A 27,999-nucleotide genomic window follows, 5' to 3' on the forward strand; every position below is an offset into this window, starting at 1 on the left:
TTACTTAAGCAGCAGCACATCCGCGTCCTTGTAGTTCGCCCTCACTGTAGGAGAACGAAGCGGCCAACTTAAGTTATCCTGCTCCGGTCCTTGTGTGTCCTTGTGCGTGCTCATCTCTCCAGAGTGACCTAGACCAAGTGGATTGTCTTGTTGAGGTTTTTATTATCGGTAAGTTGTTTTCCTTCCGTAGCGTTGACCACTCCTTACCACCGCCATCACTTTCTGGGAGGCTAAAAGCTAGCTGCCATGTAAGCCGCTCCTTCTCTCAATAACAACGAGTATATATTTTTTAAATATTTCCACCTAAAATAGTGTCATTTGTAATAAAGGCTTTCAACTTGAGGAACACTCAAGTAACACCGGTGTTGGGAAGTGAAAGCTAGTAGTGGCCAAAGCAGCTAAGTAGGCATAAGAACTATTCCAGGGATTTTTTCCCCCCACCAAAGTTGTAATTGAGGTAAATATTGTGTTTTTTTTACTGCCTTTTATTAGTGTTACATATCTGAGTTATTGTGTAGAAATATGGGGAAATAACTACAAATGTGCACGACATTCATTAATGGTGTTAAAAAAAAGATTGGTTAGAATAATACATAATGTTGGATATAGAGAACATACAAATCCTTTATTTATTGAATCAAAAATACTGAAATTCCACGACATAGTTAATTTGCAAACAGCTCAAATTATACACGACGCAAACTACAATCTGCTACCCAAGAAAGTACAACAATTCTTCTAAACACAAGAGGAGAAATGTAAACTTAGAGAACAATGTACCGTATTTTTCGGAGTATAAGTCGCTCCGGAGTATAAATCGCACCGGCCGAAAATGCATAATATAGAAGGAAAAAAACGTAGTCGCACTAGAGTATAAATTGCATTTTTTGGGGAAATTTATTTGATAAAATCCAACACCAAGAATAGACATTTGAAAGGCAATTTAAAATAAATAAAGAATAGTGAACAACAGGCTGAATAAGTGTACGTTACATGACGCATAAATAACCAACTGAGAATGTGCTGATATACGCCTAGTCTATTACGTGAATGAGATAAATATTATTATTTGATATTTTACGGTAATGTGTTAATAATTTCACACAAGTCACTCCAGATCCACATTCCTCTACTAAACAGAAACTGTGATCAATTTCTATAGTACTTAAAATAATATATATATATATATATATATATATATATATATATATATATATATATATATATATATATATATATATATATATATATATGAATTAGAAAAACTTTAATGATCCACAAGGGAAATTGTTCAACATATATATATATATTTCTATTGTTCAATATATATATATATATATATGTATACTTTGTATATATATGTGTGTGTGTGTGTATATATATATATATATATATATATATATATATATATATATATATTACACACACACACACACATATACAGGCTGAATAAGTGTACGTTATATGACACATAAATAACCAACTGAGAACGTGCTGATATACGTCTAGTCTCTTACGTGAATGAGATAAATAATATTATTTAATATTTTACAGTAATTTGTTAATCATTTCACACATAAGTCGCTCCAGAGTATAAATCACACCCTAAACTATGAAAAAAAAACTGTGATTTATAATCCGAAAAATACGTTAATTTAAAACCTTTTGTACGCACGTACAACACTTAAAACCTTCAGTATATCAGTATGTGGAATTAAATGATGTAATGTGTTAAGCAAAAAAATCAAACAATGTACTAATATGATCCACTTCAAGAAACTCTTCAAACTTAGTGTTTACAAAATACAAAGAAGAAGAACCATGATAAACATTCTGAATTTATCTCATCCATCCATTCATTTTCAAGATAATCTTACTCATCGCACCAGATTAAATATAACTTCTTTCACCAATTATCTATTTATATATTTTAATTGTTATTACTTATGTAGTATATTGTGAATAAATTGAGAACAGGAAGTGAACAAATGTTTTAGCAACTGCTATGTAAAGGAAAAGGAGTCGGTTTAAATAAGCTCTGCTTCTTCCTCCTCCTTTTCGAACATGTTGAATAGAGGAACTGGAAATTGTGATGCATAGTGTTGTATGCATGCATGTTCCAAATAAACTCAAACTCAACTTAGAAAATCGATTAAAACGATTACAATATCCATTTGTCATCAAGGTTTAGTTGGATAAGTAATCACCAAGACACTTTATCATTTTGTTGAGATTTATATTTGTTCTAATGCAGTGGTTCTCAAACTTTTTTTTTTTACCAAGTACCACCTCATAATACACTTGGCTCGAAGTACCACCACAATGACCAATATTAAAATACAGTAGCGTAGTAGGCCTTAGAGTTCATTGAAAACAATCCAAAAAAAACAGTACAATTGCCCCAAAAGGGACAAGCAGTAGGAAATGGATGGATGGATGTATTGTTGATGATAGTTAGTTATTGTTATTATTCATTATCAATTGTGCTATTTCTATTGGTATTTGTACTGCTCCATTTGTAGTCTAATAATGTTCATTGTCATTTCTTTATTATTAATATGTATTGCACTAACTGCTTCTTTGCTATCACTTTTAACATCATATTTGTACACATCCTATTTGCTGATGTTGTTGTTGTTGTTGTGTTTGCTGTTGTTGTTGTCTGTCTTATCCCCCTCTTGTCCCCGCAATTTCCCCCTCTGTTTTCCTTTTTTTATTTTTCTATCCCCTCCTGCTCCGGCCGGCCCGGCTGCACCAAATAATAACAAAACAAATACATAAGTCAAATACAAATAATGCAACAAGAGAAGTATCCCACACTTTTCTTTTGTAAAGTAAATTTGTACATCAACAATATGATTTGCCTGAGTAGCTGGACAGGACAAAAAAAAAGGAAAACAATCCAGAGCGGTTTTATTGAACAAGTTTATTTAATATTTTTGTCCACCGTAACATTACACAGAGTTTGATGAGTAAACACTGTTTGAATATTGAATTAAGTGACAGTACATGTAACACAGTTTGAGAATCACTGTTGTAATTTGAGTTAACGATTATTTAAGTAGTCTGATATGTGAGTATGTGTGTAAACCTTTGAAAACTAATTGATTTACATGAAACAGTGCCGTGAATCTTTGGGCACCACACGATTCGATTTTCGATTCAGAACGACGCTCGGTTCAAAATCAATACTTTTTTTAATAACAATGGGTGATAGTTTTATGATTAACTACATTCCTCTATTAAACAAACAACTGTGATCAATTTCTATAGTACTTAAAATTGTGTGTGTGTGTGTGTGTGTGTGTGTGTGTGTGTGTGTGTGTGTGTGTGTGTGTGTGTGTGTGTGTGTGTGTGTGTGTGTGTGTGTGTGTGTGTTCAATCTGAAAATGTGGATATTCTGGAAAAAGGATAGGATATGTGTTGTACATCATTAGTATTGGTGTAGAGTGATGATGAAAACAAAGTGAACGCAGTTGAACTCTGAAAACAGCGGCCTGGTCGCTACTTAATTGCGCGATCAAGCGTGAGAGGCACTCAGTGACCCCAGCTGCTATTCAGCCAGCAGCGAATACACTCTTACCTACTTTGGCCTCAAGGTTAAGTAATCATGAAGTCATTTAGGTTTTATATTTGTTTTATGGTGAGTTAATGATTATTAAAATAGTCAGATATGAGTTATTGCCTGTGTTCCAATAAGTCTCCCTCTTGATTTGACTTAACATATTGTAGCAGCCTGAGGAATCATTTAAAAATGTTTCACCTTTGCTCTACTCTTTTGAAAAGCCAAATAGGGAATATACCCGTCGACGCCAAAATATGTCAACAAAACTATGTACCGGTAGTCCACGTAACAGCTTGTATGTAACACTGTAACGCCTACCATAGAAAAATACAGGGGCTATATTCGCTGTGTGCGACTCCATGCAGATGAGTAAGATTTCAGCCACAACGGCGAGTTAATGTGTTTAGTGTGTAATAACAATAAAACGGTTACTTTATAAAATGTAGACTTGAAGACTTGTCAACTGAAACGTTTGATGTGAAGTATGGATGCAAATCATGGCCTGAGTAATTGTGCAGTGTTTCCCATAGGCCAAAACTTTGGACACACCTTCTCATTTCAATGTGTTTTTTTTTGTTTTTTTTTCATGACTATTTACATTGTAGATAGTTTTGATGCCTTCTGTGACAATGACAACTGTGAAGTGAAAACACTTTCGGGTGACTACCTCTTGAAGCCGAGAGAATGCCAAGAGTGTGCAAAACAGTAATCAGAGCAAAGGGTGGCTATTTTGAATAAACTAGAATATAAAACATGTTTTCAGTTATTTCACCTTTTTTTTGTTAACTACATAACTCCACATGTGTTCATTCGTATTTATGATGCCTTCAGTGACAATCTACAATGTAAATTGTCATGAAAATTAAATGTGTGTGTGTGTGTGTGTGTGTGTGTGTGTGTGTGTGTGTGTGTGTGTGTGTGTGTGTGTGTGTGTGTGTGTGTGTGTGTGCATATACATCCATCCATCCCATCCATTTTCTACCGCTTGTCCCTTTCGGGGTCGCGGGGGGACCTGGAGCCTATATAAATATGTTTATATGTATAAAAATATATACAGATAAGTTTTATGAATAAAATGTGTTTCCCTCTTCTTTTTCTCTTTCAGAGCTTTCACGTGATAATCATGATGGACGTCATAATGCGCCGGTGTCCTTTCCTGGCTCGCGTGCCACAGGCCTTCATGCAGCAGCAGCCGAGGAACTCTTTGGTCGCCTACGCCCAGCAATGCCCCATTATGATGGAGTTGGCCTCCAAACCCATGGCCCCGCCCTTGGCACGGGCCCTGTGTACGTCGTCCTCTTCTCGCCAGAAGACCGAGAACAACACCACTGCTGAAGGTGACTTGTGGACGTCACAACTCTGCTCCATCGCAATGCATATGCTGTATCTAAAGGCAGCGTATCTTCTAGGCCCCAAAGCGGAGGTGGAGACCAAGCTGCCTGCTGGCCACTCTATGCTGTCCTCTGGTCAGGCTGTGGCCTCCAAATGCCCCTTTCTGGCGGCGGAGATGGGCCAAAAGAACAGCAGCGTGGTCCGCCAGGTTGGCATGGAGTTCCAAGAGGATGTTCAGGAAGTCCGCACTGTTCAGAAAGGTAAGATAACACTACAAAATGATTGACCAATTCACCAGATAAGCAGCATAACATCAAAATGTCTTCTTTTACTCATTTCAGAGGTGTCTCCTGACCAGCTGAAGAAGCCGTCCATGACCAGCACCAGCGAGGGCCTCATGAAGACCCTCTTAAAGCAGCGACCCAAGATGGTGTCTCACTTGCTGCAGGACAACTTGCCAAGCAGCTGTAAGTTTCTGGTCAGGTTGTTTAGTGATGAAACAATTTGCAACACACCGGTTGCATTGCATTAAGCCATCTTTCTTCCTCCTGTTGACAGCGTCTCGCTTCCACTACGACGGCTATTTCGAGAAGAAAATCGAAGAGAAGAAGAGCGACCACACTTACCGCGTGTTCAAAACAGTCAACCGGTTGGCGAGTGAGTTCCCCATGGCTGAAGACTTCACCGGCTCCTTGGAAGACAAGAGGGAGGTGTCTGTTTGGTGCAGCAACGACTATCTGGGCATGAGTCGACACCCTTGGGTGGTGCAATCGATAATGTGAGTTTGATAGAAAATGTCACTCTAACCTGGCTCCATACGCAGTATCTCATGAAGGAGTATACCACCCACATTTTAGCTAGCTATCTCCTAGAAGTCACAAGAGCACATCCTCTTTAAATTTGCCTGTCTAGCTGTGATGCGTGTAATTGTAATGGATGTTATAGATGAGATTAAAAACACATTTAAAACAAAACAAATGCTCTGATGGGGGAGGGAAGCACAGCAGCACCGGCTGCTCTTTCAAAAAAGCAATATGTGGCTTCATGTCCATCTCAAATAACACCTGAAAAGCATCGTATTTTTCGGACTATAAGTCGCAGTTTTTTTCATAGTTTGGCCAGGCTCCAGTGCGACATATGTTTTTTTCCTTCTTTATTATGCATTTTCGGCAGGCGCGATTTATACTCCGGTGCGACTTATACTCCGAAAAATACGCTATCTATTTTGTTATATATATTTTTTTAAGAAATTTTTTTTGAAGGCTCCTAATATTGGGTAAATAAAGTGGTCAAGTCACCAAATTGGCAACAGCGACCCCTCATGCTGCTACGTCGTTTTATTCTTTGGTAAACTAGGCGTATGTGAGGTGTCAGAAATAGAGGTGAGTACCAAAATCGGTACTTGTATAGGTACCAAACGATATCTGTCGGTACTACGGAGTACAGACTCTAAAAACAATCTTAACAAATCACCCAAAGCTACAATCAAATTTTGGTACTCTTTTGTTGCAAATGAGATCACATGCAAATGCAGACTACGCACCGGCTCAAGGACGTGGCGTGCAAACGGGCCTATTCATAGCAGACTACCTCTAGGTAATGTTGCAATGTAATTTCCATGCCAACAAGGTAAACAAGCCTGATAGAAAGTGCTCGAAAGTAAAGCTCCACTTTTTAAAATGCGCTGGCTCAATGCGTATTTACATTGGATATGCCATATACATGCTACAGATTAGCATTAGCAATTTTACATGGCATTTTTAACACCTTTTGTTAATCAAAATCTAGATGCATGTAATAATCAAAATACTTAACTTTGTTCAGTTATACAAGACTAGCTCATTCAAGACTATTTCTGACTACAGCAACACAGCTAGGACAAGCTGAAATTACTGCATGCAAGATATAACAACTGTACAGCAGTTATCACTTTGGTTTTAGATGTTGTCTATAAAAATGTTGATTTTAATATTAAATATTTATCTCTTACCACATGAGCACACACAAAAGTATCGGAAATCGGTACTGTTCAGTATCAGTAATGGTTTACGTATATGTGAACGGTTCTCCTGGAGTTAAGAAGGGCAGCTGCGATGCACACTGCCACCTACACCTACTGTAGTTGTAACGACAACCAGCATTCACAAACAATCCCATTATAATTTGTTCACAGAGACAAACATTTTATTCCTGGTCCATGGACCGTAGCCCGCCGGTGCCAGCACTCATGCAGCCCCAGACCTATGCAAGACATAGGTATTTTAGTACAGTATTTGCTTGCATTGCACGTAATTGAATTGCTAATTACTTTAATTTAATTCTGTATTTATTGCTGTCTTTTTTTTTTTACTTTCAAATATCTGGCATTTGCAGTGGAGACGTTTCATGAGAGCAGAGTGCGTGAGTGTGTGCCTTTTTTAAAAGGTAGTGCCTGTTGACAAGTGACGCATGATCTTAGCAAGAGCTTGTTCATAGTTTGAGTCGCGGCCTTAGGTCAGAAATGGTAGTCTGCGGGCAGTGACTTACTGGAAGGACATGTTGCTCAGAGCAGCTCCTGTTGAATGTCTTCACTGGTAGTTAATAAAGTGTGCATCAATTGCTGTCTCGCCTTCTCCACAAACAAGTTATTGTAGGATTACACGATTTTCACTTCATTAAATTGTTGTTCATTCTTCCTGTTTGTGTATGAATGAGTGTGGCTGTTGGCTGTTTGCACTACTAAGGAGCTACTTTTGTGAAGTGCACTTGCTGGGATTCTGACGCTGTCTTGCTGACGCAAACACAAGCACTTCAAAAGTAGAGTGCCATGTTGCATTAAATGAATCGGTACAGTAATAGTGTTGTAATGTACATAAAAGTAATTGGTTTACTCATTACTAGAAAAAGTAATGGTTATTCCTATCTCAGGATGGTTGTATTCCCCCTATTTTAACTGCTCAGTGGCCTTGTTGTTAGAGTGTCCGCCCTGAGATCGGTCGGTCGTGAGTTCAAACCCCGGCCGAGTCATACCAAAGACTAAAAATGGGACCCATTACCTCCCTGCTTGGCACTCATCAAGGGTTGAAATCGGGGGTTAAATCACCAAAATGATTCCCGAGCTCGGCCACCGCTGCTGCTCACTGCTCCCCTCCTCCCAGGGGGTGAACAAGGGAATGGGTCAAATGCAGAGAGTAATTTCACCACACCTAGTGTGTGTGTGACTAGCAGTGGTAGTTTAACTTTAATCAGTCTTTTCAGTTGATAGTTCTCTATTGTATACAAGCTGTTCACTGACTACCGGTACTCTAAAGTATACCCAAGTTGAATTTCTACCATATTGTCCTATGAGAATCAAATGTACTGTCATACAAATGTTTGCTGAAATGTAAAGGGCGTATAGATTTTGTGAGTTTTCTCCACTGGCTGGACACAAAGGATCCGAGTTAGAACTGAAAGTACACGACACCCAAGGGCAATGCATCCATTGTTTGCATGGCAATCCTTTAAAGGCCCTACATAAATAAATTGCTCATTTGTTTAGTTTTTACCACTGTGCAAATCTGAATTTTGTTTGTTTTCCTCCAGGGATACGCTGCGAAAGCACGGCTCCGGTGCAGGAGGCACTCGGAACATTTCCGGGACCAGCAAGTTCCATGTGGAGCTTGAACAAGAGCTGGCGGACCTCCACAAAAAGGACGCAGCGCTGCTCTTCACTTCCTGCTTCGTGGCCAACGACTCCACCCTTTTCACTCTGGCCAAGATGCTGCCAGGTAGTTCTCTAAATCTTGTAAGTACTCCAAATGATCCGCTCTGTCCTAAAACGTTCTGCGTTATTTGTAGGTTGTGAGATCTACTCCGATGCGGGCAACCATGCGTCGATGATCCAAGGAATCAGGAACAGCGGAGCTAAGAAGTTCATTTTCCGCCACAATGACGTCGCTCACCTCCGAGAGATGCTGCTGACGGGAGATCCCACGAAACCTAAGATTGTCGCCTTTGAGACTGTCCATTCCATGGATGGTCAGTTTCCCTTGACTTACTCCGTGTTTGTTGCATTCGCAAATCAATTGTCTAGGAAATGACACATTTTTTGTGTTGTCTTGTTCCTCCCATGATAGGTGCCGTGTGCCCGCTTGAGGAGATGTGCGATGTGGCTCATGAATTCGGCGCCATCACATTTGTAGACGAAGTCCACGCTGTGGGTCTATACGGCGCGAGGGGAGGCGGCATTGGAGATCGTGACGGCATCATGCACAAGATGGATATCATCTCAGGGACTCTGGGTAAGCATATTCTATTCACAAGGTGTTTTTCCCTTCCATCCAAAATGGAACAAGTGTCTTCCATAGTAGGAATATCTTGTTCTACTGAGCCGTGTCACCCCATCTGCTAGAGGGCTTAAAGGGGCTGCGAGCAGCTCCCTGGTTGCTAGGAGACCAGAGGCTTGAATTGCACGCAAATCAAATTTATAAAAAAAAAAAAAAAAAAAATCGCCGGGGGCGTGAGAACAAGCAATGAATCCCGGCAAACGAGACCCCAATAACGAGCAAGTGATGTCATTTGGGGGTCTAATTTTACACAGATTGGCACATTTTTGTGACGCTGAGGAGTCGAGCAGGTGTTCCCGGGGAATCGCAGCCCTCTTGCTGGGCATCTTTTTGCACAGTTTCACATATTTTTGTGAGGCAGAGGAGTCCAGCAGTTGTTCCCGGGGAATTGGAGGCCTTTTGGGGTTGTCAAAATGTTTTTTTGGGTTTTTTATTAAGTGTCACAAAATTGTCACAAAAAACTGAATTTTTTTCTAATGTCAAAAAGTTGGGATTTTTTCTAATGTCAAAAAGTCTGGATTTTTTCTAATGTCAAACAGTCTGGATTTTTTCTAATTTCAAAAAGTCTGGATTTTTTTCTTATGTCAAAAAAATCAGGATTTTTTTCTAAGTGTCAAAAAGTCAGGATTTGTTCTGTCACTTATTCAGAGTGCCAGCAGTTGGAGGGAAAAAAGTCGGGATTTTTTCTAATGTCACAAAGTCGGGATTTGTTCTGTCACTTATTTAGGGTAGCAGCAGTTGGACGGAAAAAAGTCGGGATTTTTTTCTAATGTCAAAAGTCTGGATTTTTTCTAATGTCAAAAGTCTGGATTTTTTCTAATGTCAAAAGTCTGGATTTTTTCTAATGTCAAAAGTCTGGATTTTTTCTAATGTCAAAAGTCTGGATTTTTTCTAATGTCAAAAGTCGGGATTTTTTCTAATGTCAAAAGTCGGGATTTTTTCTAATGTCAAAAGTCGGGATTTTTTCTAATGTCAAAAAATCGGGATTTTTTTCCAAGTGTCACAAAGTCGGCATATATTTTTCAGCATCCATTAAATTAAAACCATCTCTTGTCTCATCCTGCTTTCAGGCAAGGCATTCGGATGTGTGGGGGGCTACATCGCCAGCACCTCCTCCCTGGTGGACACGGTCCGCTCTTACGCCGCCGGCTTCATCTTCACCACCTCGCTGCCGCCAATGCTGTTGAGCGGCGCCAAGCAGTCCATTCAGGTCCTCAAGGGCGAGGAGGGCCGCATGCTGAGGCGCAAACACCAGCGCAACGTCAAGCTGCTCAGACAGATGCTGATGGACTCCGGGCTCCCCGTGGTGCACTGCCCAAGCCACATCATCCCCGTGCGGGTAAGTCGCCATAAACGACGTTCTTCAGTCGACCGAAACAGAGGCTTGGTCCTAATGTCCCGCTGTCCTCTTCAAGGTGTCCAACGCTGAAAAGAACACGGAGGTTTGCGACCTCATGATGAGTCGCCATAATATCTACGTGCAGGCCATCAACTATCCCACCGTGGCAAAAGGGGAGGAGCTTTTGCGCATTGCACCAACACCTCACCACACTCCTGAGATGATGAAATATTTTGTTGGTAAGCATCCTAAATTATTGATTGAAAATGTTGAATAAATCTCAGCACTGTAGGAGTAAGAAAATTCCATACCCAACTCGCTGTAAGATTATTTGACGTGCAATATAAATCACAACTTAAGCCCTATTTTATTTTTTGCCCTCAAATGACAAAGATCAGTTTTTTTGCCAGTCTTAATGCTCTAAAGTGCTTTTAATCTGATCTTTTCGCATCAGATTCAGGCCAAATCCATTTGGAATCAGATCTTTACAAATGAGACTTCAGTCTAAACGGCAAAGCGAGCTGAATGTGACTTTTTCGTCAGCTTTGGGCAAGCCACGTTATTCACATCCATGAGTGAGCTTGTACGATACCGATCACATGTATTAACTGTACTACATTTTTAAATGTATTTATGGTGAGTGCTATTTACAGTTAAATAATATCAATACAATATTTAAACTAGTTCCATATTTTCTTTCTCGGTGTGCAGTATGTTCAGCCTCGTCCTCCAGTGATTATGATACATAAGATGCAAACTTTTGCAGTTTATTTGGCGTAATGGAGGTGATTATTAACATCTTATGGATTGGCTCCATTTATGGAGACACATAAATAACTCCTAGCTTCTTATCAGCCGGGTGACTAATTATAAATACAGTGTTGGCCGATAGTGGTTGGTGGTCAGTCTATTGTTTTAATTATAAAGTCAAAATGGATGTTGTGCGATTTACTTGCAGTCTGTGACGTCACTTCCGGCTGCATATATCTTCTTCAGACATGTCTATTCCTGGAAGTATAGAACGATCACCCTGTTCTAAGAGAGCACAGCTTGTAATTTCAATGTGCACGATTGAACATCATAAATATCAGTACGTTGAGAATTGGGCATGTCGTTTCTTATTGGGGAAAGACGTTAATGTTTCTTGTTGTCATGTTGGCATCTGTACCTTATCAAAGGGCAGATTCACGATCATTTTAACTTAAAAAACAGTCATACTGTCAGTTTTTCCATGGTTTACCATTACATCCCTAATCCTTACCACGTATAATGTATATGTAGTTGACATAGTACCCTAAACTCTTCCCCTTTGCTGTGTACAGAGAGGTTGGTGCACACGTGGAAGGAGGTGGGCCTGCAGCTGAAGCCTCACTCGTCAGCTGAGTGCACCTTCTGTCAGCAGCCTCTGCACTTTGAGCTGTTGAACGAGAGAGAGAAGTCATACTTCAGCGGCCTCAGCCACCCTATCTCAGCCCACGCATAATCAATCGTTGTTTCCATCGTCAACGTCGGGCTCCAGATGGCACAAACACGCCCAGCCCAGTCCTATACATGTCGTGATGTCTCATACATTATTTAACATTATAAAATACTCTGGTTCTAGATTATATATGCTTCAAATAAAATATGAGCTGGAAACTTTTGCATTGTCTGTGGAATCCATTATTGATTACCAGGAACTACTATTGAGATAAACCTCCTGCCTCCTACTGTTTGCCTTGTCCAAGCAAAATATGAACTTTCACCGGTCAGTCCTGAAGTACATGCTCTAATATACAAAAACAGTGAAGTTGGCACGTTGTGTAAATGGTAAATAAAAACAGAATACGATGATTTGCAAATCCTTTACAACCTATATTCAGTTGACTGTAAAGGCAAGATACTTAACGTTCGAACTGTAAAACTTTATTTTTTTGCAAATATTAGCTCATTTAGAATTTGATGCCTGCAACATCTTTCAAAAAAGCTGGCACAAGTGGCAAAAAAGACTGAGAAAGTTGATGTATGCTCATCAAACTTATTTGGAACATCCCACAGGTCAACAGGCTAATTGGGAACAGGTGGGTGCCATGATTGGGTATAAAAGCAGCTTCCATTAAATCTCGGTCATTCACAAACAAGGATGGGGCGAGGGTCACCACTTTGTGAACAAATGCTTGAGCAAATTGTTGAACAGTTTAAGAACAACATTTCTCAACGAGCTGTTGCAAGGAATTTAGGGATTTCACCATCTACGGTCCGTAATATCAAAAGGTTCAGAGAATCTGGAGAAATCACGGCACGTAAGTTAAATGAATGAATGTATGTATGTATGTGTATGCTTGCTTTAGTACTATTATTTTGTGTTTATCATATAGCGTTTTTTGTGCTTGCCACCATGTTTCAGCACCTGGCAAAAGCTTCTTCTAGGTTATTTGGGCGACCCTTTCACTTACCACCATCCTTAAATGATATTCACGACTATTGTAATTGTTCTATGGTATTGTGAATAAACTTGAAACTTAACTTAAGTGGCGAGGCCGTGACATTCGATCCTTCAGGCGGTACTGCATCAAAAACCGACATCAGTGTGTAAAGGATATCACCACATGGGCTCAGGAACACTTCAGTAAACCACTGTCAGCAACTACAGTTTGTCGCTACATCTGTAAGTGCAAGTTAAAACTCTACTATGCAAAGCGAAAGCCATTTATCAACAACACCCAGAAACGCCGCCGGCTTCGCTGGGCCCGAGCTCATCTAAGATGGACTGATGCAAAGTGGAAAAGTGTTCTGTGGTCTGATGAGTCCACATTTCAAATTGTTTTTGGAAACTGTGGACGTCGTGTCCTCCGGAACAAAGAGGAAAATAACTATCCGGATTGTTATAGGCGCAAAGTTGAAAAGCCAGCATCTGTGATGGTATGGGGGTGTATTAGTGCCCAAGGCATGGGTAACTTACACACAGTGTTGGGTCAATTACTGAAAAACAGTAACTAATTATAGTTACTAGTTACTTCATTTCAAAAGTAACTCAGTTACTAACTCAGTTACTTACACCAAAAAGTAATGCGTTACTGTGAAAAGTAACTATTTAGTTACTTCTTTTCTTCTTCTTTTTTTTTTTTAAAGCTCCAATTAATGCCCTTTTAGCCTTTATTTCAGTACTGTTATTGCACTGGAGAATAATACAATCTGTTGATCAACTTGACATACATTTGTATCACTGAACTCTGCTAAGCAATGTGGTCGACATACAACACACAAAGACAAAGATATGTTACAAAGGCCAATTTGTTTCTGGCCAGAACAAATTGACAAAACTATTTTAAATAGCTGCAACATAACATACATAAGTAACAAACAGCATAATAACAGCATAGCTGTAAAGCAAGAAAGGCACACACTACATACACAAAGCCTAACCAGGCATTTGTTCCTCAAGAAATTCTGACACAAAATCATGTCTGAAGCCCAGAACACTCTACACATTTCCCCAGTTTTAGTTTAGAGATAAGGAAAGATTGGCCTGGCCCACTAGCATCCCTCTTTATGTTTGTGAACTTTATAGTCTATACATTTACAGTGATGTGATAATCAAACACTCTAGAAGTCTAAAATGAAAGAGTATATAAGAGAATTGACAGCAACGTTCCCTCTAAGGAGCGCGCCTGTGCAATTGCGCACTGCTCAAACGTCCTCTGCGCACGACAAATCTATGCCACGCACAAAATCAAATAAAAAAATAAGCGCATAACAATTTTCGACACGACACGGACACGACAGAGAAAACCATTTTCATCATCATTGTTCAAATATAATAATACGTTTGTCGAGACGCTTTGAGGACATGAATTCCATCCATCACTTTACTGAGCAAAACTCTTTATTGTCGGCCATAAACACATCACTGTTATATCAGCAGCAGCCGCTCGCTCTTTTTCACTTGCGCCAACACATGCACATATGGCACTTAGCCAGTGATGCGTTTACAGCCACACAAAAAGTCGGACAACTCCAACACCACACATAAAGTGTAATTCCAGGTCGTTACTCTATGATTTACCAATCAAATGTGTGCCTATTCTAGTGTCATTTATTAGGAATCTTAATTTATAAATATTAATCATTAAATGCTGTTAATATATTAAATACATACTATAAATAATAATAAATAAATAATAAAAATATATTTTTTACAAACAGGAAGTTGCAGGAATGTACACATGATCCCCTGCTTACATCTCATTGTGCAACATGTGAATGTTTTAATGGAAACTTAATGCAATGTCTGAAAGGGGTACAAACTATTTCCAAAGCAGGACCTCCACCCAGACAAACAATACAAGTACGCAGTTCATGAAAAACAATATTTGTTGTTATTGTCATTGTAAGTGGGCCTAAACACTTATATTAGAAATGGAAATGACTGCTGTCATTTGATTATAATAATAAGAGAATGTTGTCTGTCTATCTGTGTTGGCCCTGCGATGAGGTGGGGACTTGTCCAGGGTGTACCCAGCCTTCCGCCCGAATGCAGCTGAGATAGGCTCCAGCGACCCCGAAAGGGACAAGCGGTAGAAAATGGATGGATGGATGGAGATTGAACTTGTTATTTAGTCAGGTTTGGGACAGGTGTGCTGCTGGTGTAGCCACATTGTGTACGTCTGATGTTGCTCACATGGGCTCCACTGAATGCTCAGGGAGTTTTTGCGTTTGCTCACACACATGAACAATTAGAGGGAACATTGATTGACAGAGTGTGTGTACCTTCAGTGCTGAAAGATGAGCAGAGGCAGAGTTAATCCTTAAGTGGTGGTGGAGGTGAAGTGTCATTGGAGTCTCTATCTCTCCTTACTAGCTTCGTCGAAGCATGTTGCTATGTAGCTTGTTTCAGCAGATTTGAATTGCTGTTTTGGGCAGTAGATGGCATCTTTGATCCAAAGCACAATTTACATTTAACTAAATTGTTATTTTCTTTGTGCTCGACAAAAGAAAAGTAGTGAAAATATCTCCATGTTAGCAAACTCGACTTCTGGCTCCGCCATGATCAGACACGCCCCCTCTTCTCCCTCTCCTCCCTCCCCACACTCACACTCACACTCACACACAGAGCGCGTGTCTCTCTCTCTTCTCCGGCTTGTGACACAAGAAGAATCAGAACGATGACACAGCAGCCCTCCGATAAAACACACTTTATACTACATAAAAAGTAACGTAAAATAACGCAGTAACGCATCATGTAGTAACGGTAACTGAGTTACTGAATATAAAAAAATAACGCGTTAGATTACTAGTTACCGCCGAAACTAGCGGCGTTACAGTAACGCGTTACTTTGTAACGCGTTAGTCCCAACACTGCTTACACATCTGTGAAGGCACCATTAATGCTGAAAGATACATACAAGTTTTGGAGCAACATATGTTGCCATCCAAGCAACGTTATCATGGACGCCCCTGCTTATTTCAGCAAGACAATGCCAAGCCACATTTTGCACGTGTTACAACGGTGTGGCTTCTTAGTAAAAGAGTGCAGGTACTAGACTGGCCTGTCTGTAGTCCAGACCTGTCTGCCATTGAAAATGCGTGGCGCATTATGAAGCCTAAAATACCACAACAGAGACCCCGGACTGTTGAACAACTTAAGCTGTACATCAAGCAAGAATGGGAAAGAATTCCACCTGAAAAGCTTCAAAAACTGGTCTCCTCAGTTCCCAAACGTTACAGAGTGTTGTTAAAAGGAAAGGCCATGTAACACAGTGGTAAAAATGCTCCTGTGACAACTTTGTTGCAATGTGTTGCTGCCATTAAATTCTAAGTTAATGATTATTTGCCAAAAACTTCACTGGTTTTGGGTTACTATCTTTTCAAAGACTAGTCAGTAGAAAGCTTTATGTAAGCAAGTGTAAGTATAATGTTACCATCACATGAGCTGGGCGTATACATCTTCATTGTGCATGGTGTGGGCGCCATCGAAACCTGAGCGTGCGAGCAGCAATTGTGCTGAAATAATGCACAAAAGAAGACCACCAAACAGGTTTGTGTTGCTGGAATACTGATTTGTTGCTCAAACAAACAGTGAAGCAGGTTCCTTCACACAGGGTTGTTGAGCCGATGGGAGGCTTAATGGCCTTCATTAAGTCATAAACAAAATCTAGTTTTTGTTCCGTAAACATTGACGTTATGTTAGAGTGAGGTGAATTATGCCATGTACCATTTTCTTATATGATTGTTAACTAGCATGGGTTTGTATTTGGTCACAGAATCCTTTAGAGGATTATTCTACTAAGGAAATATGCCCTTACATAACTTCAAAGGTGCACATGTCAATCACAAACTCTCCAGAGAGTGGTGGCAATTTCCCCCAGGAGATTGTAATCGTACATGAATGCAGGTTTGGAGTTCAGGAGTGATAATAAAAACATCAGCAACATCTGGTAGGAAGCCCCCACAGGTAGGAGTAGAGGATAGGGGCCGGAGGTCGCCCGACTCGAACTGATCAGAGGAATAATGTCAAGGAAAGATTGACTGGCCAGACCGACCGGCTCCAAGGCTGGAACTACAAACCCCGTTTCCATATGAGTTGGGAAATTGTGTTAGATGTAAATATAAACGGAATACAATGATTTGCAAATCCTTTTCAACCCATATTCAATTGAATGCACTACAAAGACAACATATTTGATGTTCAAACTCATAAACTTTATATTTGTTTTTGAAAATAATAATTAACTTAGAATTTCATGGCTGCAACACGTGCCAAAGTAGTTGGGAAAGGGAATGTTCACCACTGTGTTACATCACCTTTTTTTTTAACAACACTCAGTAAACGTTTGGGAATTGAGGAGACACACTTTTTAAGCTTCTCAGGTGGAATTCTTTCCCATTCTTGCTTGATGTACAGCTTAAGGTGTTCAACAGTCCGGGGGTCTCCGTTGTGGTATTTTAGGCTTCATAATGCGCCACACATTTTCAATGGGAGACAGGCCTGGACTACAGGCAGGCCAGTCTAGTACCCGCACTCTTTTACTATGAAGCCACATTGATGTAACACGTGGCTTGGCATTTTCTTGCTGAAATAAGCAGGGGCGTCCATGGTAACGTTGCTTGGATGGCAACATATGTTGCTCCAAAACCTGTATGTACCTTTCAGCATTAATGGCGCCTTCACAGATGTGTAAGTTACCCATGTCTTGGGCACTAATACACCCCCATACCATCACAGATGCTGGCTTTTACACTTTGCGCCTATAACAATCTGGATGGTTCTTTTCCTCTTTGGTCCGGAGGACTTGACGTCCACAGTTTCCAAAAACAATTTGAAATGTGGACTCGTCAGACCACAGAACACTTTTCCACTTTGTATCAGTCCATCTTAGATGAGCTCGGGCCCAGCAAAGCTGACGGCGTTTCTGGGTGTTGTTGATAAACGGTTTTCGCCTTGCATAGGAGAGTTTTAACTTGCACTTACAGATGTAGCGACCAACTGTAGTTACTGACAGTGGGTTTCTGAAGTGTTCCTGAGCCCATGTGGTGATATCCTTTACACACTGATGTCGCTTGTTGATGCAGTACAGCCTGAGGGATCGAAGGTCACGGTCTTAGCTGCTTACGTTCAGTGATTTCTCCAGATTCTCTGAACCCTTTGATGATATTACGGACCGTAGATGGTGAAATCCCTAAATTCCTTGCAATAGCTGCTTGAGAAAGGTTTTTCTTAAACTGTTCAACAATTTGCTCACGCATTTGTTGACAAAGTGGTGACCCTCGCCTCATCCTTGTTTGTGAATGACTGAGCATTTCATGGAATCTACTTTTATACCCAATCATGGCACCCACCTGTTCCCAATTTACCTGTTCACCAGTGGGATGTTCCAAATAAGTGTTTGATGAGCATTCCTCAACTTTATCAGTATTTATTGCCACCTTTCCCAACTTCTTTGTCACGTGTTGCTGGCATCAAATTCTAAAGTTAATGATTATTTGCAAAAACATTTTTTTTTATCAGTTTGAACATCAAATATGTTGTCTTTGTAGCATATTCAACTGAATATGGGTAGAACATTATTTGCAAATCATTGTATTCCGTTTATATTTACATCTAACACAATTTCCCAACTCATATGGAAACGGGGTTTGTACAAAGAGTAAGGGTCTTGGTGTAAAAGGTATTTAAGGACAGTTGTCCAAGAAGACAGCAGAAGAGAGATCAGGCCCACTCTTTTTCCTGGAAGCTGCAGTTCCAGTCTGAGGCTCGCTGAAACAAATAAAGCTTTTTGTTCGACGATTCCTCGTTGGCGTCTTCTTGGCGCATCACGCATCACACGACAAACAAATGTACAACAAGAGATACAATTGTCAAGACTCGAGCCGCATTCTTTTGTTGAACAGTCAGAGGTCAGGTTGTCTGGAAGATTTCACAAGCCTTCATTAAAACAGGTCACAGGGAAATTGTAACAGCGTTGGTCTCACTCCCGCAGAAGAAGTCTGTCCACAAAGCAGTCTCTGCAGAAGTGAGCCCCGATTGGGAATTGTTCTTTATAGTAAAAGAGCAGACAAGTCTACCCGATCAAAGAGCCCACGGTTTTACAAGGGTGGCGGCGAGTCCAAGGCTTTGATAAGGGGAATTATTGTCAAAAAATGTGTGGCTAATTAAAATAATTACCATAGTTTAAAAATAGTGCCTCCTTTTGTACCACTGGAGGAGAGCTTGAACTTGAGGTTACACAGAGTCATCATTGTTTCGCCTTGAGCAAGTCATTTGAAATAGCCAAACACGCATCTATGTCTCTAAAACAATAGAAAGTATAGTCGGCAGGCCTGAAGATCAAGGAAGTAGACGCCAAATGAAGTACAAAACCAAGTAGTCAACCCAAGTAGGGCAGGCCTTAAAAGGGAACTGCACTTTTTGGGGAATTTTTCACAATCATTATGAGAGACAAGAACACACGTGTCTCTTTATTTTTGGGATTTTAAAGATAATAGAAAACGCTAAGGGGAGTAACCGTTGTAGCCTTCAAAGCCCTCCAACGTATTATATACAACACTGCAAGTCTATATATAATGTAGTAACAGACACGATCATAACAATATGTAATATGTACAATATTTACTGTATGTTAGTCATTCTATTCATTCATTTTATTCAATCATTTTATCTCTTCTCCCCTCAGGCAGGAGACTACGGTCCATCCAGACCCACACCTCCCGCCACCTGATCAGTTATTTTCCCCTCGGCCATCAGACACATCAATCAATCAATCAATCAATGTTTATTTATATAGCCCTAAATCACAGGTGTCTCAAAGGGCTGCACAAGCCACAACGACATCCTCGGTACAGAGCCCACATAAGGGCAAGGAAAAACTCACCCCAGTGGGACGTCGATGTGAATGACTATGAGAAACCTTGGAGAGGACCGCATATGTGGGTAACCCCGAATGCAATGGATGTCGAGTGGGTCTAACATAATATTGTGAGAGTACAGTCCATAGTGGATGCAGCATAGCAGTAAGAGTCCAGTCCACAGTGGGGTCAGCAGGAAACCATCCCGAGCGGAGACGGGTCAGCAGCGCAGAGATGTTCCCAACCGATACACAGGCGAGCGGTCCACCCCGGGTCCCGACCCCGGACAGCCAGCACCCCATCCATGGCCACCGGACCTGTGTGTCTCCCCCTCCACAGGGATAGGGGGGAGCAGAGGAGAAAAGAAAAGAAACGGCAGATCAACTGGTCTAAATAAAACAACAAAAAAACAAACAAAAAAAACCAAACATGAACGATAACAAGATCTGATAGCTCAGTTACAGCTCATTTTATTACCTATTCTGTGTTATACGTGTCGTATGTTTTGCACGATTGCACCAAGAAAAATTCCTAGTTTGTGAACCCGTTCTCAAGCAATGGCAATAAAAACTATTCTGATTCTGATTCTGATTCTGATTCTGATTGCGCATTTATTTCTGATTCCATAGCAGCGCACGTCTGACTTATGGCAACAACTGTGTGTCCTTCTTTCGGAAACAAACAAAGTGAGAGTCTTCTAATCATGGCAGATTCGGTAACAAACAACGGAGACGACTATTTTTGGACAAATTAGGATTCACTACCTTATCTTTTTTAATTCCACCTGAAAAGCTTTAAAAATTGGTCTCCTCAGTTCCCAAACGTTTACTGAGTGTTGTTAAAAGGAAAGGCCATGTAACACAGTGGTAAACATGCCCCTGTGACAACTTTTTTTGCAATGTGTTGCTGCCATTAAATTCTAAGTTTCTCAGTTGGAACATTAAATATCTTGTCTTTGCAGTCTATTCAATTGAACATAAGTTGAAAAGGATTTGCATATCATTATATTCTGTTTTTATTTACCATTTACACAACGTGCCAACTTCACTGGTTTTGGGTTTTGTAATTACAGTAATTTAATTAATAATCTCTATGTATTTCACATGGTTTTCTGCATGTACAATTAATATTACAATGTATTTTCTGCATATATTTTTGTGTGTAAGATGGATTTACATATTTTTATGGTAAAAAAAATGATTCGATTTGGAATGGGTGACTAACAAACACCCTTGTATAGAATGCTGGATTTGTCTTTTCACCTGCTTTTCTTAGCAACACAGTTACGTAAAACCCGCGTTATCATTTAACAGAATCCGATAATAAACAAACACGCTATTTCGGGTCTTACACAAACGAGTACATGTCCAACCTCTTATAGCACACTTTTAAATGTGTCACTTTTTGTCAGTCTTGGACTGACCGAGATGTCCTACTAACCCACTGCCCTGTGCGGAAATGACATAAGTGTTGCTAAGCAACCTGACCCAAACCTCCATTGAGGGTCTTAACAACAACAGAAGCAGCAGCACACATGTTCCCTTATCTTCATCATCATCATCCTTGCAAGTCTCACCAGCAACCTCACACAAAACAGTGAAGTAGGTCAGACAGACATGGATGGACCACGACTAAAAACCGAGTAGAATTCAGACTGTGTAAGAAACTAGTCCATCTTTTTCCGCTTATCCGGGTGGCTCTCCAGGTGGCTGGTCTCAGACGATCATGAGGTGCACCTGCTGGATGTGGCGGTCCTGTGCTGGTGTGGTTACATGTGGTCTGCGGTTCTGAGACCGGTTGGATGTACCGCCAAATTCTCTGAAACGCCTTTAGAAGACGGTTTATGGTAGGGAAATTAACATTCAATTCACAGGCAACAGCTCTGGTGTACATCCCTGCAGTCAGCATGCCAACTGCACGCTCCCTCAAAACCTGCAACATTTGTGACTTTGTGTTGTGTGATAAAAACTGAACATTTTAGAGTGGCCTTTTATTGTGGGCAGCCTAAGGCACACCTGTGTAATAATCCATCCATCCATCCATTTCCTAATGCGTGTCCCTTTTGGGGTCGCGGGGGGTGCTGGAGCCTATCTCAGTTGCATTCAGGTGGAAGGCGGGGTACACCCTGGACAAGTCGCCACCTCAACGCAGGGCCAACACAGATAGACAAACAACATTCACACACTAGGGCCAATTTAGTGTTGCCAATCAACCTATCCCCAGGTGCATGTTTTTGGAGGTGGGAGGAATTAATCATGCTGTTTAATCAGCATCTTGACATGCCACACATTTGAGGTGGGATGGATTATCTTGGCAAAGAAGAAATGCTCACTAACACAGATTTAGACAGATTTATGAACAATATGTGAGAGGGATAGGTCTTGTGTATATAGTAAAAGTTGTAGGTCTTTGAGTTCAACTCATGAAAGAGTGTTGCGTTTATATTTTTGTTCAGTGTATATTGCCCATTCATTTTCAAAGGTGGGAAATTCCTGATAATTCTGGGTAATCAGATCATCGTAAACAGGAAACATGCTGACTTGAATGTCTAGGGTGAGTGGAGTGTGTCGATGTTAGAATGGTTCAAATCAGATGAGAAATGCGGGATATGCAGTCGATTGTATATTTCCTATCCATTGTCAATGGAAAGAAAATTACCGGAAATTCTTGGAACACCGGGAATTTGGGGAAAGGGAAAACATGTTCTGCGTTAATATACAATATGGGAAGAGCAGTGTGGGTGAATGGTTGAAAGTTTGGAATCGGATTTTAAACATGTGCAAAATTACGAATTATGAATATGTCCATTCATTTGAATGTGAATTTCCTGGAAATTGGGGAATTTCGGTAAAACTGTGAATTTTTGAAAATTTTCATACAAGGTTTTGAGTGAAAACTTTGGGCCTCTGGCAAACCTTAGCACATTTGGACGAATAATAATACATTTATGAATTTTTTTGTGGGTATTGGGCATTCAAACAATAATACTTGAAAAGTTTTGAGATCCTTAAATCAGTTTGATATTGTGTTTATTAGAAATGGAACAAAGGACCAAGTGTTCCCGAATCCACCGGGGACGAATCAGGTGGCGGCAGCGAGTGGAACGCCGTTGCAGCAGGCGAGGCATGCGACCACGGAACAGCCGCATTCGTGGCCGTCGAAAAGGCGGACACTTTTTGCGCCAACAGCAGCGACGCCCATAGAACCCTTTGGCTGATGAAGTCCTGGCGCCACTCGCGTCCACCTTCTCGACGGCCACGGATGAGGTCGTTCCGTGGTTGCCCGCCTCGCCTGCTGCAGCGGCGTTCCACTCGCCGCCACCACCTCAAGGTTCAAGGTTCAAGGTTCAAGGTTCAACTTTATTGTCCCCGTGGGGAAATTTGTCTTGGGCACAGTGCATCATTGCTTTCTTAACATACCCAAAAACAACAGAACAAAAACACAAGCACAGACACAACCACACCTGACTCGTCCCGGGTGGATTCAGGGACACTTGGCCCGGCGACCCACCACCAGGTCCCCCCTCTGCCCTCCTGTGACTTTTGAACTTCTTAGTTTTTTTTTCAGGGGACATCTTGAATCTGTTCTTAAGGGGGGATACTGTGATGATCCATTGCCTGGATCATGTTTTGTTTTAGTTCTGTTTTTAGCACCCTTGGGTTTGGGTTTCTTGGTTGTCATGGGTGCTGATTATTTTCACCTGCCTCTGATTAGTGTTCGGGACGCTCACCTGCTCCTGGGCACTAATCAGAGAGTTATTTATTCCTGCCTTTCGCCACACTCTGTCTGGCTGTCTTGTTTGCTGTAAGCAACAAGTTACGTTTGTGTATATCTTGCTTCTGGTGCCTATGCCTGTTTATCTTTTGGTTCCTGTGCTAAGTTTGGCCTTAGCTCCCCGTGCTATCGGCACACTTGTTTTTATTTTCGAATGATTTATAAGAATAAATCATCGTCTTACCTGCACCTTGCCTCCGGAGTTCCTTGGGAGAACGATCCGCGCAGTAAAATGCGACCCGAGCAAAATAACAGCAGCCCCTGAGTTCAGTTCAAAACTTGGGAGACAAACATTTTGGCTGCAAATTCCTAAAAACACCAGAGTGCTCCTGTTGTATAGAAGAACTTGTAACACTGTAAACACATTGGCACATCTTTGCATTAACATTTAAACCTTGTTCGCGAATACTTGGGTTTAAACTTGTGATTTACTTAACAGATGTGTTATGTAATTCTCTGGTATGCCTTTAAATCCTCTCCTTTTTGGCAGTTAGACATTTCTTTGCTAATCTGATTTAAGTAACTAGGGTGTTGCTGTAGCTTGATTACTCCAGGTGCAGTCAGTAGTCATTTGTTCAACTTATTCAGCTATACTAGGGGTGTTCCTCAAGGTTCCATTTTAGGTCCTCTCTTTTTAATCTATTGTATGTGTCAAGGTCAAGGCTCGCGGGCCAGATCCGGCCCGCGAATGGATGATCTATGGCCCCCGGGATGATATTTGATTAGTATTGGAACTGGCCCGCAAGCCACAGCCGCCTGCTGCTGTTTTGCACGGACCAATACTCCATCAGTGTTGGTGCTATGAATTTACAAAATGGGGTCCCAGGGACCCCATCAAGTCATAAAAATGGGGTCCCACAGTAAATTTTTGGGGTCCCACTTTTTTGTAACCGTTTTGAAAACAAATGATAAATGTATGCATTATCATGTTATATCTCACATTCTATATTGTGTTTTGGACAAAGGTTGTCATAAACGTTACTTAATTCATAAAAAAAATAATACAAAAGATTATCACATATTTTTTGTAATTTTTGTTATTGTTTACTATAATAACTAGATTAACATTATTTATCATATTTTTTGTTATTTTCTTTACTAGTTTAATTACTGTAAACCTATATTTTTTATTATCACATATTTTTTTTATAGTTTTTGTTATTGTTTACTATAGTACTTAGATTAATATTAGTTATTATTATTAAACATTTTTGTCGCGGTAGAAAATGGATGGATGGAAAACAAATTTTTATGCATATGTAAATGTATTCAGTTATAAACATTCATTCACTTTCTTCTTTCCTTCATGAATCTAAACTTTAACACTGCCGGTATTTTTTCTATATTTTTATTGTAATATTCTCAGAATGGGTTTGTTCTATTTTTGGCCAAAGTAAGACAAAGAAAACAATCTGAAGTTGTCTTTATTTTTTAGTTTTAATTCTCTGATTTTAATAGTCCGGCCCGTGTGTGCACAGATTTTCCTCCATGCGGCCCCTGAGCTAAAATGAGTTTGACACCCCTGGGGCTATTCAACTGGTGGTCTTCTTAAATCAGTAAAAAAAAGTGTGGGGGGTCCTCAAAAACAGCAGATTGTTCTTCTGAAAATACAAAAAAAGATTAATAGTGAAGGGAGAAGTCCAGCAATCAGGTCTTTAGATTTCTAGAAATGTGCCCCCCAAAACAATTTAGTTGAATAACCCTGGTAAAAGACCGTGTAATGAGATCAACAAAATACTACCTTGGGTTTCGTATGCCTCATCTTTCGTATGGTTTACCGTATTTTTCGGACTATAAGGCACACTTAAAATCTTTTCATTTTCTCAAAACTCGACATTGCGCCTTATAACCCGGTGCGGCTTAAGTACGGAATAATTCTGGTTTTGCTTACCGACCTCAAAGCTATTTTACTTGGTACATGATGTAATGATAAGTGTGACCAGTAGATGGCAGTCACACATACGAGATATGTGAAGACTGCAATATGATGGCAGTTACACTAAAGAGATACGTGTAGACTGCAATATGACTCAAGTAAACAACACCAAAATGTTATATGTTCCATTGAAAATATAGAACATGGGTGTCAAACTCTGGCCCGCGGGCCAAATTTGGCCTGCCGTGTAATTTCACTTGGCCCGTGAGGTGATATCAAATTAACACTAGGGCTGGCCCGCCGATTATATATAGCGGCGGTGCCGCGGTACACCGCTAATTCTCATACTTGCCAAACCTCCCGGGAGACTCCCAAATTTCAGTGCCCCTACGGAGAATTGAAACGTCCCCTTTTCATCCAGTCCAATGAGTGCTGGCTCAGTTACATTATATGTGCGGCTTTTGCACGCGCACAGAAGTGAATGCAACGCATACTTGATCTTAAGCGATACAGGTTACACTGAGGGTGCCAGTATAAAAACCTTTAACATTGTTAGAAATACACGCCACACTGTGAACCCACACCAAACAAGAATGACAATCACATTTCGGGAGAACATCCGCACAGTAACACAACATAAACACAACAGAACTAATACCCAGAACCCTTTGCAGCACTAACTCTTCCGAGACGCTACAAGGTGTGTGTATATGTGTGTGTGTGTGTGTGTAGGGGGGGGTATATTGTAGTGTGTGTGTGTGTGTGTGTGGGGGGGGTTATGGTATTTTATTTTTTATTTTTTTGTCATGAAGAGATACAATCATGTGTGCTTACAGACTGTATCTGTCACGTTCAAACACAGGACATCTATTAAACAAGACAAAAGGCAAGGAATCAAACAGAGACAGAATTCAATTTGGACTCAATATTGAGGAGAGACATGGCCACTGCACTCTCTGTACAGTCCTGCACCACGCTCTGACGAAGAAGGTTTTCGTCTACTCCTTTATTCAGATGTTCAATGTTCACGCACCAACACATGTCACAGCAGGAATGGGAAGTATTTAAAACAGTCATTGTTTTCGGTCTCATTGAAGTCCAAGAAGAGGATTTCTCGGGCTTGGGCTCTTCCTGGATCCAGCTGGGGCAGGTGTTGGAGGACAATGGATAACCCCTCCCGTCTCCTGACCACAGTGACTTCAAGAGGGCAGCGGGTCGTAAATAGCGTTGACCTCGGTTACCAAATAGTTGGAAGAGAGTTTGTGAAATACTTCAGAGAGAGTTCGTTTAACACTTCAAAGAGAGTTCCTCTGGAAGTTGAGCAGATCCTGCCATCTGTCCGTGTTGAAATCACAGTGGCGTTTCACGAGCGTTCTTCCTTCTTCCTCTTGTTAGGCCTCGAAAGACAGCATTCATAATACAACGTTTCTTTTGTGATAACTTACAAACAATTATTCCAACAATTCCCTCCTGTTTATCGCAAAAAACGTTCCCATAATCTCCTTATCCCTAATAACTTCTTCTTGCAATTTTCAGTTAATGGTTAATTTCCTTACGACAAAGTTATGTTTACACTCAGAATTGAACATACATTTTTCTTCATATTTATGACATTTCTGGAAATAAATCAGGAACACCATCCTGGTAGGTATCCTCGTCTTCAGATTCATCTTCCTTGTCGTCCACCAGGAAGTACATCTGAACAGTTTTATCATCTGCTGGGCTAATCGCTGTGGTAATCAGACGGTTAAACAGAGAACAGACAGGGAATACAACAACATCCACACAATGTCAGTACTGCTGAACACGGCCATAGATACCAGATACCAAAGACTTGTATTTGCCAAACACGTCCAACCACCCATCCCACATAGATGTATCTATGCCTGAATGCTCTTTCAGTTTACCGTTAAGGGTGTGCAGGCCTTCCAGTGCTTTGGTCAGGCTACTTTCTGCATCAGTGTTGTTTGGTATGAACGTGCAACACTGTTCACCAAATATTGCGCACACACCCCCTCTTTCCGCTAACAACATGTCCAGCGCCATACGATTTTGAAAGGCCATAACGAAGGTGGCGGCGTTGATCAGCGACGGCTTCAAGTCTTGGCCTGTGTAATTTTCCAATCTCTGTACGTTGTAGTGGACGTAGTTTATTCTGTCAACATTCTTGTTAATCGTACACCACCAGTAGACGTATGATTGAAATTCAGCTTTAACTTGATTTACCAATTTATAGTCATCAGATATACTTCTTTGGACACCCATCAATATAAGTTGGATCTACAACACTTTGCCAGTTTACATCATGTCTAGTTATTTTCCAATGTTCAGATATCAAACTGTTCAGGCGTGTTAACAATTCTTGTACAAATATAGATACTTTTACTATGTGTATACAGTTATCTGATGATACACTTCCTAACTGTTGTACAGAGCCTTGCATGTTAATGCAGGTATACCGTATTTTCCGCACCATAAGGCG

At 40.6% G+C, this 27,999-nt stretch overlaps 1 protein-coding gene across 1 annotated transcript; it reads left to right on the forward strand.

Moving 5' to 3' along the window:
- On the forward strand, positions 1–12,185 carry alas1 (aminolevulinate, delta-, synthase 1). Its single transcript, XM_061938318.1, has 11 exons — positions 1–168; positions 4,671–4,902; positions 4,975–5,157; positions 5,239–5,364; positions 5,456–5,675; positions 8,462–8,646; positions 8,717–8,896; positions 8,995–9,159; positions 10,275–10,543; positions 10,620–10,782; positions 11,866–12,185. Exons 2-11 carry the CDS (start codon positions 4,689–4,691, stop codon positions 12,024–12,026), a joined length of 1,866 nt encoding a protein of 621 aa, XP_061794302.1. The 5' UTR covers positions 1–168; positions 4,671–4,688; the 3' UTR covers positions 12,027–12,185.
- The last annotated feature ends 15,814 nt before the right edge of the window (positions 12,186–27,999 follow it).

The sequence above is a fragment of the Nerophis lumbriciformis genome, linkage group LG03 (assembly GCF_033978685.3).
Source record: "Nerophis lumbriciformis linkage group LG03, RoL_Nlum_v2.1, whole genome shotgun sequence".
Lineage (NCBI taxonomy): Eukaryota > Metazoa > Chordata > Actinopteri > Syngnathiformes > Syngnathidae > Nerophis > Nerophis lumbriciformis.